Below are 19,910 nucleotides of genomic sequence, written 5' to 3'. Positions count from 1 at the left end.
AGATTATTTTTTATTTGTTTAAATAATTCAGAATAATTTATACATAATTAAAAAAATAATTAAATGTAGATTCTCTTAATTAAGTTTAATAAGATGGAAGTCATTAGGTGGAATCCATAGTATCTTATAATTTAAACAACACAAAGTTTAATTTGACTTGCTCCATTACAGAAATTTAAATGTATATTTATTTATAAATGTTATTTAAAATTCATTTTTTAAATTTTAGTTTAAATCTACTTTTCGTTTCTGCAATTGTTTAAAATTTTTTAGTTTGTGGGTCCCGGCCCGTGACCTGACTCACGGGCCGAGTCAATCTGGCCTAGCCCGGCCCGACCTGTAAACCAGACCGGGCTATTAAACCCTGTTCTGTCTCACTAAACAAATGAAATTAAATTAGAGTAATAATAAAATTTAGCTTCCATAAAATTGTAAGTCTCAAGTGTAATATATTTTTACAAACACCAAATTAATTATTATTATTGTTATTATTATTATTTGAATTTTCATTTAGCACATAATTCAACGATAACAGGGAATAATTAAAGGTCTAAGAATCATTCTAAAAGCAGTTTTATAAATTATAAGAGAACCCAAAAGAAAGCCACTGCATGTTCTATTATTCTCCTTCTCCTTCTCCACCTCACAATTCCTCCGGCAGCAATTCTTTTCGGGACCAGAACCCTCACATCACCAAATGGCCTAACTTAACCTTTTGAACAGCATCTCCCACGAGACAAAGACATGAGCATTAGCCTTTTGGAGCAAGTGAAGAAGACATGCCCTTCATTTTCTAGCTCCCAAGCTACCAAAGGATCCTTATTCTCACTCATCATCTCCAGTTCTTTGTTTTGTTTTTGTTTTTTTCTTCACTAATTCATTTCCCCAAAGATTTTGGAACTGCATCGATCCATGTCACAGTATTAGTATTCTAATTAAGAGCTTGTTTATTCTTTATAATTAAATTAGTCCAAGAACTCAGTCCTTTAATTATTCCTTCTGCTGTGAAGCTGCACAGAAGGTTCCATCAGGCAGCAACTTCCCATTCATGTCAAAAGCAAATAAAAGGTTGCAAAAGAACTTACTAATCTCCCACATACTTCTTTATTAAAGATGTTCAAACTAAAGCTAGTTTTCAAAATACGAGAGACGATTAATTTCTAACAAAAAAATTCTCCTTCTCGCTCTTTCTCTCCCGGCTCAAGAATTGCAATCACAAAAGGAGCAAAAGTTGTAAGAACATGTGATCATGTTTATTATGTAATGCCAATATAAGAAGAAGAACTAAGCACAACAAATTTAAGCTGCCACTGGAGATGATGGTGATGTTGCAATGATGAGCTAGCGTTGGTTTTGATGTGGCTGGGCATGCATTTTATCATTCCCTTCTAATTAATGTCAGCAAACAGTAGCACCTTCCTTCTACCTCTTTTTTGCTTTATATCTTCTCTTTGCCTTTCTTTTCCAAGGACTACACTTTTGTTTCCCCCCAACTCGGTTCTCTGTGCAGAATTGGACGAGAGGGGGGCACCCATTCCCTTCTTCTTTGTCATGGAATAACTTCAGCACAAGTGTGTTTATTTTGCTGATGACGATGGAGCTAATGATGCTGTTCTATAACCTTTTGTTAATTTCTTGGTTTTATCTTGTTCTTCGCTATTACCCATGATGATCTCGGTTCTCAGGCGACCAGTATGGGTACTGCCATTCTGCCTCTTGAGCTTGTGGGACTAGTGTTTCCTGCCAAGTTATGTAAAGCATGAAAAGGGTCTATGAACCTCATCTACTTTTGAGATAGGAATCTAGTTATTGGGAGAAAGATAAAGAAAATACTGTGTTTTAAATTCAGAAAAGAACATATGCAAAGAAAAGAAAATCAAATTGAGGTTCCAATTGACTGACTAAATGGATATATATATATAGAAGAGAGTAGAAAGAGCATTAAAATAATGATTAATTCCTTTACTTCTTCTTTTTTTACCTTTCATTCTGTCATCTCTTATTAAGTTTATGCCATTTTGTCAATCTGTGGTTAAGAAACATTCCACTTTCCAATCACATTGTCATATTATTTATCCATACTTTTTAGGTTTGATTATATTGTTAAGGTTGCTCAACTATATTTGATTATTTATATTGTATGATAAGTAACCAAGTGAGTATAAGTTGACAGATGAAGCTCAAGTTGAATGCTCATCCATGCCAAATAAGCATAAATTTAATCCTTATGAACTCAAAATAACACTCACTGATTTATCCAAATAATGATGAATCATATGAAAAGAAAAAGTGGTCTTATAGCTTGTTTTTAATTAAGACCATCAAGTAATTAAATTCTAATCAATATCTGTCTAACTCTCCTTTGTGGGACAGATTAATTACTTCTATGAACAAATATATATTTTGCACTATATACAAACCTTAATTTAAATTTCCATGCATCTTTTTAGTTGTTGATATCTTGTTCTAGTCAGCTCTAACTAATGCTTTAGAACTGAAAATAGGGTCTCTCCTAAACCCTAAAACCTTAAAAAAAAAATTATCCTTTTGTTATAGTCCAATTGGTTGAACCACTGATCAAGAACTAGGTCATCAATGTAAAAAAAAATGCTTGTGTGAAGACTTTCAAGTGATTGCATCTGCACGTGTCTAAGATTAATTATGTAAACAAAAGAAAATTTGATTGTTCTAGTAATTTGACTATATTTGGATTTAATATATGTATGTTCCAACATATATATATATAAATATTTCAATCAAGTGCATACCTTAAATTCCTTTTCTATCAAATATAATTAAAACTAAGCCAAGAATAAAAAAGAAAAAAAAGGAGAAGAGGGGTGGTCAATGGCATAATATTGATATCATTTCAAGAAGATTTGAAAGAAAAAAAGGAGTTTGGAATTAAATAAAAGCCACAAAGAAGAAAGAGAGAGTGTTACTGTCCTCTTGGTGTAGATGACATAGAAATAATATAATTATAAAATAATTTATATATTGATCGAGCATTTCGATATATATATTTTTTACTATCTTTCATCAGAAGAATTTGGCAAAATGTACTTAATTTATATCTTAAACTAAAATATACATGATCCTAAAGCATGTGTGTGAGTTAATTGATGTTAAATATCAACAAATGTGAATGTCCAACCAAAAAAAAAGATCAATGCATTTCTATAATATTTGATTAGGGTTCTTACAGTTATTCCTTTGGTAGCTGTTGAAGTGCAACCCATTATCATCTCTTCCAAACCTGAAGTAGATGGATGCAACAGCTTCTGCTGTTCCTGTTGCTGTCGTTTCCATTAAAATTAAACGATAAGGAAATCATAGAAAAAGAATGAATTCATAGCTGAATTTGCTAGCTAGCTCCACAACATAATGGAATCGAGCAAGATGCATGCGTTGACCTGAGTTCGTAGAAGCATTCCCTGAAATGGGTCGTCGAGCATGAGGGCTGGCCTCTGCTGAATTATTGCAGGGGAAGAAGACACAAAGGCAGAGATAGGGTTTGTTGGGGTATTGATGTGCAAGGCCATGCCCGGACCTTGCTGCTGCTGCTGCTGCTGCTGCTGATGTTGATGCTGCTGTCGTTGCGCCTCGAACAGCATGTGGTGGTGGTGCGGCACGCACTGGCGCGGCTGCGTCTGGTAGAATATCTTGCACACCACCAGCTCCCCCTCCTTCTCCTCCTCCAGCTCCCCCAGGTGGTACTGGTGCATCACCCAGTTGGTCTTCTCCGGCTTCCGGTTCTTCCCGAAGTTGGTGTACAGCACCAGTATCTTCTTGCACCCCCTGTGGCTCCCGTTCACCACCACCGGCCTCGTCTTCCCCGTCTTGTGCCACCTCGTCTCCCCCCTCTCGCACTCCCCCTGGATGATGATCTTCCTCCTCTTCCTCGTGCCCGTGGTGTAAGCCTTCGACGGCCGGTGGAAGAAGTGCTTGCTCAGCCCATCCTTCGTCACACCTGATCCACCCATCCGTATACTCATAATTGGCAATTCATATTAGGTTGGCGTACTGGGAGACATGAATCGCAAATTATGAACCTGGAAGCTTCTCAGGATGGGTGTAGCAGATGCCGTCTTCGCCCTCGATGGTCGGAATGAACTCGTCGATCAGGGAGTGTGACGTCGTTCCTTCAGCTCTCACTTTGGCCTCCAGGTGCTCGATCAGCTCCTGGTCGGTGGGATCGAACTTCACGCCGGCCGGTAGTCCGACCCAGTCCTAATTAATTAATTCCTCAACGAGATTAATTACTCATACACACCGATCAGATCCTGAGCGATGATCGATCGAATAAGTAAAACGTTAAGCATGCGCACGGAGTGATTAATTCTAGCTCACCGGCTTGCAATCTAGTTTGTAGCCACAGCTCGGGCAGTGCCGGCCGGCAGCGGAAATCTGGTGCTCTTCCAGCTTCGAATTATTCGCGTCGATGAGATTGGAGCTGCTGCTGTTGCTGGAACCTATTTGACTCATCATCGTCATCTCCATGCCTGCTGCTGCAGCTTCATGGCCACCATGTCCAGGGATCGATCTCCTCTTTAGAAATTAAATGAGATCACCTAGCTGCAGGTAGCTGCTACTTTAACTGAAGGCCGGCCGGCCATGTCGAGCAAAAGGAAAAGGTTGTGAAAAACAAACGACATGGACAAACAAAAACACCTTTAATGGCTTATGTAAGATAAATATATATATCAAGTTTGCTTCTAGGCGTTAAAGAGGGCAGCGTGTCTCTAGTAAAGCAAAAGCAGGAACGGAACGGCTACCATATCCATGTATTCCAAAAGAACCTCCAGTGCAACAAATACAACAAATTCATCAAAGACTCAGCTTCATTTTTCATCGAATTATAAATTAGGCAGAGATGAGAGAGAGAGAAAGAGAGAGAGAGAGAGAGAGAAGGGGCTCACATGGTGGGCAGCGAGATGTGGTGACATGATGATCGTTTAGGGCATGAGGAAGGATGAGTACAGAGAAAAAGAGGTCCGGCTGAGAGATGCAGCAGCAGCAGCAGCAGCAGCAGGTTGCTTCGTTCTCAAGTCACGTATGAGCAGTAGGAGGTGGATGGGGCCCGAATTCAATATGATAATCACATCACATGCAAGCTTCAAGCACAAGCAGCTCCCTCCCTATCAGTTTAACTACTGCTCTCTGTCTCTCTAGCTCCTTTCTAGAACAACACTGTTATTTAAAAGGAAAAAAAAAATTAACTCTTGTTAGGGTTTCAGTACTTGCAAGTTTAATTCGTTCATTTTCTACTATCACATGTGTTATTTATATATATAAATCTATGCATTCATCATTTAGGCTCTTATAAGATTATTATCATGTACATATGGTGTTTTGTTTTTCTTTGAAAATAAATAGTTTTAATGACCTTTCGTGGGTCCAAATGAAAGCATCACATCACCATAATTCATGATTTGGAAATATGTTGAAGCTTGTGTTTCACAAGTTTGATCATTAAATCATATAAAGGGATAGTAATTTTATTCCCTTATAATATTAGTCGCATTGACTCAATCCCTGAGGATGACTGGTTCGGTCCCACGGAAGTTTTCCATCGGCCGACGTGTCGTAGCTAGGGATCGAACCGTAGATGTCTGGGTGACAACTTAGATGTCCTACCACGGCACCTTGGTCCGGGGACTTCATTGTTTTATTTTGGAATTAATGGATGGATGTGATTGATTGTGGGTGGTCCAATGGTAATTGAACAAGGAGCTTTGCATCGCTTTCCGAAGCCCAGCCCGGCCCAACTAGTTTTCTTTCTCCATCGGTCGATAGTTGAAACCCTCTGACGCCCGCCGCTGGGCTCTTCCTCACCGGCACTTTGTCCGCTATCGACTCGCGGTCGAAGAGGCGATCGCCATGGAGTCCTCCACTTTCTCCCAGCGCCGCCTGCTCCGCATTTCTACTGAAATGCGGAACAGCGATGGATCAAAGCACTCTTCGCATCCGGCCTACGATCACGTCGAGCCACCAGAAATCCACATCCTCTTCTTCCGGAGCCCTGGGTTTGATTTTTTTCCAGTTGGAGTACACCGGCGTTGGGGATCAGGCTGCTGTTCGTCGCCCCGTCGCTTTGGCGACGACGGTTTTAACTGCTTCTAGGTTGATATATATATAGATATATTCGATCTCCCTAATTTCCTGAGCGCAATGAAGATTGTTTGATCGGAGGCAAACAATTCTCATTTCCTCAGGAAACATTTCCATTAAATTGAGGATAAATGCATTGTGCATTGATTTTGGAAGCATAAGCGATTGAAATTGTGAAGTTCAGTACCTTTCGATCTATTGGAATATGGAATTCCCATCATGTAATGGTTATCTGCCAAAAGAAATACATCTGTAACTGTAGAATGCAAATTCCAATTCGTGACTCTTTTGAATAGGTTCTTGCTTGCATCAAATTTTTTTGCACTGCTAATTTCAGTACTAGCTTAAAGCATAGTTTTTCTCTTAATTGCAGGTTGTTGCATTTGTCACTTTCTTCAATCAGCAATCAGCAATCAGCAATCAGCAACATTGAGTGCCTTAGAGGTGAGATCCAGCTCAACATACCAGCTTGTTACATCCATAACCTTGTGAGTTTTTCTTCGTAAAATGTATTTCTTTGAGTTATCCTAAAAAGACTCAAACGTGCAACCTGCTTGGAGAGCCTGTTTAGCCATAACTCATGTAAATTTAACTTCCTATGATCATTGATTGCATATTGTTTTACGTGACACTATCCATTCATCATTTTATTTTGACTGTATGTGCTATAAAAACCTAACACCGATTACCTTTAATATAGATTTAAATTTGCATTCTATAATTCAATCATTTTTAAGATTTATGCAGTCATTCTTGGTCCACTCTGGTAGAGTCTCTCTAAATTTAAAAGGATGTGATATACAACAATTGCCTTCCATAGAGGTTAATGGTGGGATACAATCAATATAGTCAAAGCTAATAGTTGAAGCTTTTGCAACTACTGGTGGTGTTATTGTTGATTTTCATGGTGTCAATTGCAATTACAAGTACAATAATGATGATTATAATAGTTGTTACTGCGGCTAGTGGTTGTAACTAAAATGATTGTTGAGACTAGAGATGGTGAATATTAAGAATATAAATTTAGAAATGAGTTCATTTCCTAATAGCTCGGGCTTCTGAAAAAGTGGTTAGTCAATCATTTTTGACAAGGTATAAAAGGTAGGATGTTTCTATTCAATCCCGTCTGTGATAACGATATTGTCTCGTGAATTCATATGTTAGGTTTGAACTAGTTAAGTTGGGAATATTCAACCACACATGCAGGATGTAAAATATATAAATTCGTCCCTTTCCCAACAATTTGAGTTTTAGTAGAAGTGGTTGGCTAATCAATGACAGTGAAATCAGCATTTTACCTATCGATAATATTATATAATAGTGATGATGATGGTGGAGGTAATGGGTAATAGTGACGACTGAAATGGGCAGTGATAGTGCGAGTTAGATGATGAGATGAGTTTGTGTATGTGTATGAAGCTTAAATGTTTCGTATGCTCCTAAGGATTTCCTATTACTGCATGTTTGAAACCTCTTTTTGGTGTTTCAATTTTGCTGATATTCATATTGAAAACCAAGTTTCAAGCCAGATGTATCTTGCTATTATGGATTGAACACTTTCTTTTGAGGTCATTTTGATTAGGAGCTTGGCTTTTAATATTGTGATTTGTTTCTTGTTAACAATTATTCTTTGTGAAAAAAATGAACCTACAGATTTGTCAAATAGATTGTCATAAAGTCATCAAAAGTTTTTACCAACGCACATTCATAGTTGTGCACTTATAAAAAAAGTATTAAATGAGACTACAACCTCAATCCTTTGGACTCAAAAGCAATATGTGCATTGGGATACCTTTGCAAGTGTTTTTATATGAACTGTTCTTTGCTCTTCAATCGCAGGGGGAAATGGGATGAAATCTACCTTCATCACGGATCTCATGAAGGAGAGCTCATGAAAGCACAAGATTTCAAAAGTTCATCAGATAGAATCTAAACTACGATAGCATTAAAGTATGCACAAGTCAACCTTAATCAGCAAAACTTCCAAGCTCATCCACCAACTTATAGTCAAACATGACAACTGGAGCTCAGAACAAACAATAAGGCCGCCTACAAGTTGTTTTCAATCCATCTCCAGATCGCCAGATTCTCAACACAGGAAACAGTTTAGTAAGCAGTAGCCAAAAATCTGGATCGAACCTTCTTTCTCTGTTCCACCTAAAGTCGTTAGCTCACTGCAAACTAGAACTAGGATTGTAGTAGATGGAGGTATTAGGCCATGCCCCATCCCAACACTCAGAATCGGTTTGGAGCCCCAAAAGGTTGTAGTTTGACAGCGACGCCGGCGCTGACAAGCTCTCGAAGACGGCGCCGCCATTCGGACTCTGTAACTCCAGTTCACGAGCACCAACCGTGGAGGCGCTCGCGTCATTTGGGACGCCGAGCAGCGAGCTGAAGCTCGCAACACCACCAATGAGCCGCGAGTCGACGCCGAGCGACGGGTAGAGGATGGAGACAGGCTCGGGCTTCGCCGGGTGGTGGCGCTTGGAGCCGGGAGCATGGGCGGAGGGAGAGGAGGCGGCGGTGGGGCGCTTGGTGTTCTTGCGAGTGCCTCCGCCGACGGGGACGTTGCGGAGGACGCCGCCTTTGGTCCAGTAGCGCCGGCAGCTCTTGCAGAAGTGGCGCGGCTGCGAGAGGTTGTAGTTGTTGTAGTAGCAGAACTTCGTGTCCGTGGACTCGCACCGCGGGCACCGCAGGTTCTCCTCCGGCTCCGTAACTGGCGGCGGAACGCCCTTCGCCGGGTTCCGCAACATCGCAGCGGTGGCGGATTTGGTAGTCTGGCGAAAAGATCGGAGCTTTGTCGCCAAAATTTGATCTTGGAAGAGTTCTGTAGGGGTTCGTGTTTGTAGCGGGGGGCTCGTAGGCCTGCCACGTAGCTACGGCCTAGTGGCAACTAGTGTCGGAGACGACGACAGCAGCGTGGCGTCCCGAGAGATTTCGGCTCGAGGGCCGACGATTCGATCACGAAACAGTGAGCGACTGAACGGCCACGTCCAGCCGTCCCGTGAAGGCGGCGACGTGGGCGAAGTGTGCGGCCAACGGACGGCGCGGATCCAGGACAGGGCGTCCCGCTACCGCCGGTTCCACTCTGCTCCGTGATCGGCGCCATACATTTACAAATAAATTATATATATGGGGTTTTCCTAAAATCTGCACATCATCTGCACAGATGTATCAGCACCCAATAGGGTGCTGACACGTGGCAAAACATTTATATAAAAATCTGACTTTTTAAAAAAAAAATCCAGCCCATTTCTTCTCTCTCCAGAGCATCTCGACATAACCTCTCCCTAACCCATTTCTTCTCTCTCCAGAGCATCTCGAGGCAAATGGGCAAGTGCTTTTCAGTTTGTCCATGATGAAAGTAATGTTTAGTTGTATGTGCTTTTCATTAAAACTAATGTTAAGAAAACCAAATTCCATTAATCTTTCGAGGCATATCGGCAATAATGTACTTCGCTTGTTCAAAACTTTTATTAATAGAAGAAAGAGCTCGGTTCCATTAATTGAACTACAAATTCCAAATAAAAGTCATGATACAAAAAATCTTGGTCCACGCATATCAGCAAGTGAATCTTGGTCCATGCATATCAGCAAGTGAACAATTTGGCAAAATCTTAGGTAGCTCAGATAGGCATATCAGCAAATGCTTCAACGTCCACGCCGTCACGCCGTTTAAATTAGGGTGTACCTACAAGTAAAATGAAGGTGTAAAAAATGAATGCTAAAAACTCGGAAAAAAATATATTTGCAAGTAACTCACCCAATGAAGTGGCATTATTTGAATCTTGGTCCGTGTTTAACATGTGACACCTAGTCCGATAATGACCTTTCTCACCACAACGTGAACATTGACGCCGTTTAGCAACCTTTTTGGAAATTTCAATACCACTCTTCATTCTTGTTGCAATGTGAGGTCTACCCTTGGTCTTAACCGGCTGAGCAGGATCACGAATTGTAATATTTTCGCCGCTTTGAGTGTTAAAAGAAATTTGAGGATGTGCATTTCCTACAAAAACATTGAAACAAACGTGGCAAAACTATTACTTGGTCGTACATATTGGAAAATGAGTAAGATAGAATACCTGAGAAGACCGATTCACCATCTGCTTGAGACACATCATATGTTTGCAACGAATCCTTTTCATCAAGCTGTAACAAAATACCATCAAAGAATTTTTCTACCTGACCCATAACATCATCATGTCGTTTTGCTCGCCTCATCACATTCAACCACTTCGCAGAAACATTTAAATATCGTACAGATACATCTCTGGTGCTCCTGTTATCAGCATGAGATGATTTATATCTTGCATTGATTGTCCATCTCTTGCGTATTAAAGAATCCGGTAAGTCAACAACCTTCTTCTTCTTGAAAATATACAAAATATGCCTGCACGGGATGCCAAATGTCTCCATTCGTGCACAAGTACATGTTGAGATACTTGGTTCAACCACATTGAAGTCTACCCGATGCCAATGCTCCATTGGCACACTAAATGCACCAACCTGATAACTTGTAGTTACTCCACTCTTTTCCAATGTTTCATGAGTACATGCATTAGCTGCAAGATGCCACTCCCTTAAAAATTTCCCATTCATTATAGCAGTGTAAAATTTACCTGCTTTGACAACAAATGGGTGCGTATCATTACTGGAAGGCACCGTGTTTGAAGTCTTGAAATCAGCATCCTCTTCTGCCTGACGACGACTTGAAATTGCACTATCATACTGAAGCACAAATTTATCCAACGTCGTATTAGAATTAACAAAGCCATCAAAAAAACTATGAATGCTCTCACATCTACCACTTGTTGTCATCCCTGCAAAAAAAACATCCTTCAAGAAAGCTTTGGCCCAATGTTGACGCAAATGGTACATCCTATCCAACCAACTCCGACTCCCTGCACTTATTTCATACCTATCATAAAGAGTTGCCCACCTCCGCTCAAAATCATTTATTGTTCTACTCTTTAGAACCTCCTTCAAATCACTATTGAAATTAGGAAACCGCAAGGTCTCAGATTGAAGATGTTCGACCATATGCTTCCTAATATGCCAAGAACAAAAACGGTGACAAGTGTTAGGAAATACACGTTTCACTGCATTGCAAATAGCACCATCTTGATCTGTGATAATTGAAATGGGAACCTTATTAAACATACACCGCAAAAACTGTGTGAATAACCATACAAAGGTCTCCTCCTTCTCATCTTCTAACAATGCCCCACCAAACAATATTGATTGATAGTGATGATTCACACCAACGAATGGTGCGAATGGCATTTTAAACTTATTCGTACGATATGTAACATCAAAAACTAAAACGTCTCCAAAAGTGTAATATGACGCCCTAGATCTTCCATCAGCCCAAAAAACATTCCTTAGACTTCCATCCGAGTGCAAGTCCATAGCGAAGAAATGTGTATCATCAACTTCAGCTTTTTTCTTAAAATGTTGTATGATCCCATAACATTCCATTCCCAAATGCCTTTTACGCTCTATGCCTAACATGTTAGAAACTTGCTTAGACGATATTATTTCATCATCAACCCCTGAAATTACGGACACAACTTTCTTTATTTGAGTTGGTCGTAAACCATTTTGGTCAAGCTCTTCAACTAGCGACTTGCAAGCTTTTGACCGATGAATGATTTTGTGAGACCTATGTTTCCTTGTTTTCGAGGGAGATGTTAACTCATGAGAATGAGTGTCATCAAATCTTGTAATGGCCCAACCCCCACCTGGTATTGTAGAAATCTCCATCAAGGCTTTGCAATTCACTTTTGAACCTCTTACTTGCTTTCCTTGCGCTCTTATACTAGGTGTAGGGTCCTTACTATTCCCTGCTTTATTACAAGCATAACGATATCTTGTAATATCACCCGTGGTTCTAGACCTAGTGAAGTGTTGCTTTCTAATACCAAACCCAGTGACCAATGCATAACTATTATATGATGCATAAGCTTCCTCTGGCGATGAAAATTTCTTACCAACAATTATACCTTCTTCACTCACAATGTTTGGATCTTCCATAAGTACCTATGAATAGAATTCATCATGGTTAGTCTTAACAATCATATATGATGTAATAACCAACTATCCATTACAACCAAAATCTTAACTATAACCTACCTCATTATTGTCAGGCCCTGTATGATCATTGTTACCCCCATCAACATCAGCATACAATACTTCCTCTTCAAAATTGTAATTATCCAATGCTTCTTCCATTACTTGGATTAATCAAAAGACAAATCAGCACTAGAGTAGTAATTGAAGAAGCAACTTACTTAAACATTGCAATTGAAGTAGCAGCAACTTAAACATTCAATTAAAAATCCAAAGGTAACCTCTCGTTCGAAGAAGGCACTTGCAACAGCATTTACTTATAAATATCAATCAATGTTAAATTCAAGAAGTAAGAAAATAGACCTTATTTCTCCAACCCTCAAACCAAAGAAGCAGAGAAAAAAAATAAAGAAATAAAGAAAAAAAATACACCACACACGTTGGGGGGCAGATTTATAATATCATCTCCATGGACACTTCAAACACCATACACTTTTAATGGAAATGGAGTTGATAAAATAGAATAAAGGAAATAGACATACCAGTAATGGATTAACGATAGAGCTTTGATAATTAATGTTAAATTCGACGGAGCTGCTGCGGCTAGGGTTATGTCGAGATGCTCTGGAGAGAGAAGAAATGGGTTAGGGAGAGGTTATGTCGAGATGCTCTGGAGAGAGAAGAAATGGGCTGGATTTTTTTTTTTAAAAAGTCAGATTTTTATATAAATGTTTTGCCACGTGTCAGCACCCTATTGGGTGCTGATACATCTGTGCAGATGATGTGCAGATTTTAGGAAAACCCCTATATATATATATATACACGGGTTTGCTATGCTGCGCGTCCGTTTCGTACGTGCTTGTGTGCGATAGCGGGATCACCGTTCATCATGCGATCCCGAGCCCATATGACCGTCCAAATCTGGGAATGCATAGTACTGCTCCGCCCCCGACCCCCGCTGCTGTCGTCCGCCCTTACCGCGTCATTCGGCCATCGCCGTTGTCGGCCCGGGCGCGATCGACGCGCTGCTCGCCGGCACGTCGGCTGGCATCGGAATTGCGCCGGATTGCGGTTGGAATCTGACGCAATTCGGCCGGAATCGCGGCGGTCCTTCCTCGACCGGTCTCCGACCGTGATTTGGTCAGAAATCGACCGTGATTTTGTCGGAAGTGGCTGCGCACCGTATTTGACGATTTCTGACCGAATTCGTTGGATTTCGATCACTATCCGGTCGAAATCCGACGCCGGACTGTGCGTCGGTGAGTGGCGTGTTAATCACGTCCGATCCGACGGCCGACGGTGGTCGGACGGCATGGCGACGACGGCGGTAGCGGCGATGGGTCTGAGCGGTGCGCATGAGTCGCGGACAAGGCTGTAGCGTGGGATAGCATTACTCTATATATATATATATATATATATATATATATATATATATATTTCAGTTGATTAAATTTATTTATTTATTTATTTAAAAAAAAATCCAATCAAATAAGGCGCTAACTGAGAATTAGTTTTAAGTTAATCAAATTAAACAGTCTAACAAATTTGTCATTCGAGGCTTATTAAGCATTACACGATTCAAGTAGTTTAGTTCTACCATGCTTCAAAGAACATGCCCTTTTTGACGCAGGAATGCTTCATTTTCTCTTAAAAGGTCATATTCATGCATTCCTCCCTCACGCTCTCAAACAATTTGCTGCTCAGATATCTCTCCCCGCCACTCGGGAAAATTGTGACAATCATCTTCCCTTCATTTTCTTCCTTGCTCGCAATCTGCACTAACATCACACTAATTGACAACTAGAGAATCAAAGAAACAGACAAAAAAATTTTCATGCCAAAAAACAACAACAGAACTCACCTTCAGACAAGCTGCTAAATTGGCACCTGAAGAAATGCCAACAAGCAGCCCTTCGTCAGTTGCCAATCTTCTCGCTTGGGTCATTGCCTCCTCGCTCGACACTGTGACGACCTCGTCGATGCAAGTCGTATCCAGATTTTCTGGAATAACACCTGGCCCTATCCCCTGAATATAATGTGGGCCAGGTTCACCACCTTGCTCGGAAAACAAATCATAGTCAGTATAGATAACTCCAAATTATAGGAGATGTGAAATCTTCTCGGATGACATAGATGTACCTGAAACAACTGCACTCTCCACAGGCTCAACGCAAACTACTTTCACATTTGGGTTTTTCATCTTGAGGTACTTTGCAGTGCCAGTTATGGTGCCTCCTGAGCCTGGAGCTGCTACAAATATATCGACCTTGCCTGCTGTATCTTTCCATATTTCAGGTCCTGGAAGTTGAGAACAAAGAGATTCTATCAAAATATGAAATAAGAGACACACATGAGGAACATTTAGGTTGCGTTTGGTTTAAGAAATACAGAAATACAGGAAAATTTACAATGGTCTCCGTCGGCGGTGACCGGACGGCGGCGTGACGGTGCCGGAAGCGGAGATGTTTGGTTTGTGTCCCCAGTTTGAAAGTGGACAGAAATTCTATCTGTCCTATTTCTGTCTCTGTCTCTCAAAATCAAACGGGGGCGGAGACAGAAATCCTATTTCTGTCTTTGTATTTGTGTCAAACAAACGCAGCTATAGTCCTGTTCGGTTTGGGACTTGTTTTTCACTCAGTTTCAGCCTTTTAGTTTCATAAAAAAGAAAAATAGGTTTTGAAGCCAATCAGATCTTGAAATATGAAAGGATGGAAAAAGAAAACAGCTAAAGCTAAAATTTTATGAAACCTGACATCTTAGAAGTTCCCCAGGCACAGTAGACAACATCTTTTACAACATTAGTTTGCACATATCGTTCAGATAAAAGACTGATGCAATGATAAGAAATACTGTGAGTAAATCAGTAAAGGTGATCTACAGTTCGCAAAGCAATTCAGGAAAGATTATTGTATAAAAACCCTGAAAAAGGTATCATGGTAAAGGTGAAAGTATATTGTCTAGGAAGATTTGGGCCATTTTGTCAGCTAACCTGTTTCAAGAGGTACTACAAATGACAAAAAGGCAGTGGACATCTCAGATCTCAGCGCTCTTTGTTAGAAAATTTGAGCGTACAGAGACCAGACGTGTACAAGTAATTCATACCAGTTCCCCTGAAGTGAGCTTCAGGATTTGCCGGGTTTGTAAACTGATCAATTACATAGACATCTGGAATGCTTTCCTTTAGTTTGTCCACACGATCAAACAGTCCTTGAATGCCTAATTTAGGATCTGAAAGGAAAGCAGGCATTTAAAACGATCAAGCTATGTGCATAGAATAGAATCGTCAATATTTATGCTATGATGGTGAGTGATAAAATTTTTGAAGCAATAGAAAGCATTTGAAAAATGTCTTAGCGGTTAAGAAGATAGAATCCTGATTAGTTCCTAAAACTGTGAGAAACTCTTTGCTAGATGTTCTAGTGTTTATATTGCAGCACAAAATATCTGAGGCTTGACTATCATAAACTTACTAAAAGTTTTACATGCACGGTTTGAAAATTGTATGTCAGTTTTGGGGCTTGACGTGAAATTCATGACCAGACAAATTTTATATAGTCTATCCTTAGGTATCATTTTGACCATCTTGCTAGGTCATGACAAAAGAGCAGGAAAGGAAAATCATTCACAGTTCATGCTGCTAGAAAATAATATCCTGCAAGACAAAATTATATAAAAGTGAAATTGCAATAAGAGTAATTGTTACTAATTAAAACAAGGCAAAATGTGTTTACCAGTCAGTGACACTTCAGCTCCCAAATATCTCAATAGAATTAGTTTCTCCAATGAGTATTCGGCTGGCACCACTGCAATGAATTTGTAACCTTTTCCGATAGCTACGCATAGCAAACCAATTCCAAGATTTCCACTTGTAGCCCCCAATAATGTACTAACACCTGGAGTTAGAAGGCCCTTTTCCTCTGCATCTTCTATCATTCTAGGGAATGCATACAGACAATGAGGAAAGGAAAAGAATACTCTAGTGTAAAATAGGAAGTAACCATAAAAATTCTTATCAGCTTAATTAACAACAATATCCTTGTTAGCTTAATCTACTAGTTTGGAACCAATTCCCAAAAGGAAAAGAATTTCAATGAATGATATAAAAATTTGAAGTATAAAATTGCCTATTCCGAGAAATAAGAAATGGGAGTCCTATCATGATATTTACAAAATCACACTTAATGCTGTATTTTGGAAGTATTGATTAATTAGTTCACCATGGACACAAAAGTATGCAAGTGTTAGAAGGGAATCTGGAAATACAACAGCTCCTCATGGGATTAAAAAACCAATATTCCTATCCAGTTCATAATTCTGAGACTTCAAAATTCAAGCCAAAACCGTTGAGTCTGAATTCCAATTCATGATTTTATCCTAAACAAGCTCTTAAGAAGAAATCTGTGCAACGTTTTAGTCTAACACATCAGAAATTCAAACATACACATTAGGTTTTACAAAATGGAGAATTGACATGCAAGATTTGCTGCTTCAAATTACCATATTCTTTTATTTGGTTAGGAATAGTAAGTGTCTGATATGACTGTTTCTAGAAGTTTTTACATGACCAATAGGGACATTGAGGGTCCACTTGAATTGTTGGTTTTGTAGCTAATCCTACATCATCGGAATGTGTTACATTCACCACGTACGGCTAACCATACAGTAGCCTTTGATCATGCTGCAACTGTGGTAAGGTAATTTCTGAGTAAGCAACTTTAAGTCGTGTAAAAATAACAAACAAGCTAAAAAGAAATGCACGATATCCATATAACATATAAAAAATAACCATTTAGTGAGGAGAAAAGGATACACTGAGAATTTGAAAATAGCATGATTCCTCTTAGACAACAATCAGTCAAGCATAGGATTATGTTCTTGCAACTTGGCAGAATCTGTAGCTAGAAATGAATAAGATTTGTTGGTGACAAATCTGAGAGCACAACGGTCTTTTACAGATGAGAGAGGTTGATATGCTTCCATCTTCCCAATCAGCCGAACATTTATTCCCTCTTTGGCCACAATCCGTTTTAGTTCAATAAGTGGTGTCCAACCTATGAGCTGAATGAATTCATACACGATTTATTTTCTTGCCAACATGAATTAATAATTACCCAGGCATTTTGGCTAATCCTTTTAGAAATATAAATGCATAGAATGAGACTAATGAAATTTCATGAACCTAAGGGAACCATAAGAGAAAAATATGACAGTCTATCCAGAACAGAGGCAATCTTAAATTAATTGGAAAAAAAAAACAAGAGAACTTTAAGAACAAAAATACTATTAAGTAGATGTGCAGTAACATAACATGTAACTAATAGATGGATATTTGTCTTCCTTTTCTTTTGAGAAGATACATTTGTCTCTGTGGGATCATTCACATTTCATATCTAACAAAACATATATTTTTTGGAATGTTCTTTTTTAGTATATTTCCCATTAATGAATCAACAGTAAGAGAACATGAGTAAAGCGATCATGAAAAAATTGTGCACAAAGTCATGCTTTTTAAAGAAACTCTTTCAGCATTGAATTCTCAAGATTCCAGGAGAAACAAATTGTTTTATTCATTTAAGATGCACGCTACAATGTGTATTCTTAAGAATGACTTGATGCTATTCAAACCACCCATTTAGAGCATTATAATGGAAATTGTTGGGAGTAACCTGGAAATTATTAGGGTCTTTCTTACCTTACATTACACAGTTCCCTCTAACTAATCTTATATTTATTATTATAAATTTATTCTTTACACTCTAGAGTATGTAGTATTTATAATTAGGTCTCTAACGCTTAACTCAAGCTCAGCTTGATTCGGAAATATTATGAGAATCTTATTTTTACAGATATATTCAGTTCTAGAATCCCTTAAAAGATTTGGTTAGCAAATTTGCTAATTGATCACTAGAGTTGATGGTTTAGTTGGGAATTTAATATGATTACTCCTTTTATCTAATGAAATAACAATCAACCTCTACGTATCTCTGTGTTCTAACTTTTCTTGAAACATTGCATTAGCGGTCATATGCATTTACAACTTGATTGTCACAATACAACTCCATTGGTCCTTTGGGAGTATGTACCAACTTTGTCATTAGTTGATTGATCCACATGAACTTATATGTCACTAGGGTCACAGCTGTATACCTTTGCACTCGACCTAACTAGGAAAGCCATCTTTTTTTAGGAAATTGAATATTTTCCTAGAAGCCTACTAGGAGTCGCAACTGCACCTTGTCTGAACTTCCTGCCTCGATGATCACTCCCGCCCTCGTCAGACCGGTCGCAACAAAATTATTATACTCTGATTTTACATAGAAATCATGCAAAGTTCACAAATAAAATAAAATAAAATATCAGAAAACCACTATGTAGCTGATATTCCTATTAACAGACAAGTGGGGACTTCTTAAACTCCAACTTGAAATTGCCGTGCTTTTGGGAGAAAAATTCTAAAGAAACGGAAATCTTTTCCAGAACAAAACCGTAGTTTTTACTGATTAATGTTAAGTTTAATAACAAATAGTAGCCTGAAGACACAAGTAGCAAATTCCACAACCTAGGGTTACACGTATCGAGAACCTCAATATAGAAATTTAATATTCCTGAGAAGGCATTCAATTACCTCAATCGACTGAACTATCGTAAAGCTACCGACTTTAGGAAACAAAAAGAATCCGCGGACAGGAAAAATGAAAATTAACTAATGATTTAAAACCGGGACCAGAAAACAAGAAAGAGAGGGAACGAGTTCGAAGCATAAAGACAAAGAGAGCAAAAAGGGGGAATCGGAGCAAGCAAAGAAGATCGAAGGTAGACCAAGAAAGAGAAACACCTGAGTGATATCAGAGACTATGTTCTCCCTGCCGTCTTCCTCTTCATGCGCCGACGAGAACGAAGGAAGCCCTCTCCTCGCATCCATTGCCACTGCAGTCAACGGCTAGCCCGGGTACTCTTCCGATTTTTATCTAAAAACGAATTCTTTTCCCCAAAATACCCTTTCGAATTGCTTTGATAAAAAAGGATATTTCAGTAAAAAAAAGTAAAAATCCAAAATACAAAATTGTCCTTTATATTAATTAAAAAATATGAAAAATCAAGGCCGTAAAAATAATAGAAAATAATTTCGGAAAAAAAAATATTAGGTAAAAAAGATAGTTTGGGGGCTTTAACCTACGACAAGGCCGTAAATTCCTCCTGTTGCGTCGAGCTCTTTGCGTCGAGAGAGAGAGAGAGAGAGAGAGCGAGACGGTGAGGAGGGGCTGAGGGGGAGCAGAAGCTCCATTCTATCATGTCTCTCGTTTCTCATTTCCTCTGATCTTGCTCCGTGAAGGGAGGGAAGTTGGCACCTTGGACCAGCTCGGCAAAGAATTGTACGTGCATTTGATTTTTTTTGTTTTGCTACCATTGGTTATTGGATTCATCTTGCAAGAAATCGATTTGGTTATTCGTTGCGAATCTTATCAATTTGTGGTTTGCGGTTCGATCTTCAGTTTTTGAAAAATTTCCCCCCTTTTCGTTTTCGTGGTTCTTCAGAGCGAGCACGAGCATTGAGGTTGAATGTGTAGAGCATTGATCCTTTCCTTCGGCTTTGTAATGAATAGGTAGAGGTTTCGGTTGAAATTGGCAACCAGGCATCTGAAATCCTGTCGGCGTTATTTCATAAATTAATAGATCTTTAAAGCTTCGAACTTTAGATTAATGGCGGCACGTTTGTCTTGCGCTTG

The 19,910-nt window shown here is 39.3% G+C and overlaps 5 protein-coding genes across 9 annotated transcripts; 1 reads left to right on the top strand and 4 right to left on the bottom strand.

The window, feature by feature from the left end:
- Nucleotides 1–1,187: 1,187 nt before the first annotated feature.
- LOC141833325 (NAC domain-containing protein 75-like) lies at nt 1,188–4,990 on the bottom strand. 4 transcript variants are annotated; one of them, XM_074720739.1, is made up of 6 exons: nt 4,920–4,990; nt 4,351–4,597; nt 4,053–4,230; nt 3,414–3,970; nt 3,204–3,296; nt 1,188–1,740 (listed from the first exon to the last, which is right to left on the bottom strand). In XM_074720739.1, the coding sequence occupies exons 2-6, from the start codon at nt 4,498–4,500 to the stop codon at nt 1,660–1,662; spliced, it is 1,059 nt and encodes a 352-aa protein (XP_074576840.1). In that variant the 5' UTR covers nt 4,501–4,597; nt 4,920–4,990; the 3' UTR covers nt 1,188–1,659. The 4 variants fall into 4 exon arrangements, with proteins under 4 accessions (XP_074576840.1, XP_074576839.1, XP_074576837.1 ...); XM_074720738.1 differs by having other exon boundaries at nt 4,776–4,953; XM_074720736.1 differs by having other exon boundaries at nt 4,351–4,953.
- Nucleotides 4,991–5,822: 832 nt separating this feature from the next.
- LOC141834187 (uncharacterized) lies at nt 5,823–8,028 on the top strand. Its single transcript, XM_074721640.1, has 3 exons — nt 5,823–6,123; nt 6,485–6,599; nt 7,951–8,028. The coding sequence occupies exons 1-3, from the start codon at nt 5,945–5,947 to the stop codon at nt 7,963–7,965; spliced, it is 309 nt and encodes a 102-aa protein (XP_074577741.1). The 5' UTR covers nt 5,823–5,944; the 3' UTR covers nt 7,966–8,028.
- A 173-nt stretch (nt 8,029–8,201) lies between these two features.
- Nucleotides 8,202–8,864, bottom strand: LOC141834186 (dof zinc finger protein DOF1.7-like). The gene has a single exon (XM_074721639.1). It carries the CDS (start codon nt 8,862–8,864, stop codon nt 8,283–8,285), a length of 582 nt encoding a protein of 193 aa, XP_074577740.1. The 3' UTR covers nt 8,202–8,282.
- Nucleotides 8,865–10,092: 1,228 nt separating this feature from the next.
- On the bottom strand, nt 10,093–12,345 carry LOC141833989 (protein FAR1-RELATED SEQUENCE 5-like). The gene is made up of 2 exons (XM_074721463.1): nt 12,247–12,345; nt 10,093–12,153 (listed from the first exon to the last, which is right to left on the bottom strand). Exons 1-2 carry the CDS (start codon nt 12,343–12,345, stop codon nt 10,093–10,095), a joined length of 2,160 nt encoding a protein of 719 aa, XP_074577564.1.
- Nucleotides 12,346–13,684: 1,339 nt separating this feature from the next.
- On the bottom strand, nt 13,685–19,139 carry LOC141833769 (bifunctional L-3-cyanoalanine synthase/cysteine synthase D2-like). 2 transcript variants are annotated; one of them, XM_074721264.1, is made up of 7 exons: nt 19,019–19,139; nt 17,116–17,241; nt 15,915–16,119; nt 15,286–15,411; nt 14,323–14,481; nt 14,045–14,238; nt 13,685–13,956 (listed from the first exon to the last, which is right to left on the bottom strand). In XM_074721264.1, exons 1-7 carry the CDS (start codon nt 19,103–19,105, stop codon nt 13,831–13,833), a joined length of 1,023 nt encoding a protein of 340 aa, XP_074577365.1. In that variant the 5' UTR covers nt 19,106–19,139; the 3' UTR covers nt 13,685–13,830. The 2 variants fall into 2 exon arrangements, with proteins under 2 accessions (XP_074577365.1, XP_074577366.1); XM_074721265.1 differs by lacking the exons at nt 17,116–17,241; nt 19,019–19,139 and adding an exon at nt 16,994–17,010 and having other exon boundaries at nt 15,915–16,117.
- Nucleotides 19,140–19,910: the final 771 nt, after the last annotated feature.

This window comes from Curcuma longa, chromosome 8 (assembly GCF_044706935.1).
Source record: "Curcuma longa cultivar G26 ecotype Majalengka, Jawa Barat chromosome 8, ITB_CL_G26_1.1, whole genome shotgun sequence".
Lineage (NCBI taxonomy): Eukaryota > Viridiplantae > Streptophyta > Magnoliopsida > Zingiberales > Zingiberaceae > Curcuma > Curcuma longa.
This window is presented reverse-complemented; position numbering and strand designations above follow the sequence as displayed.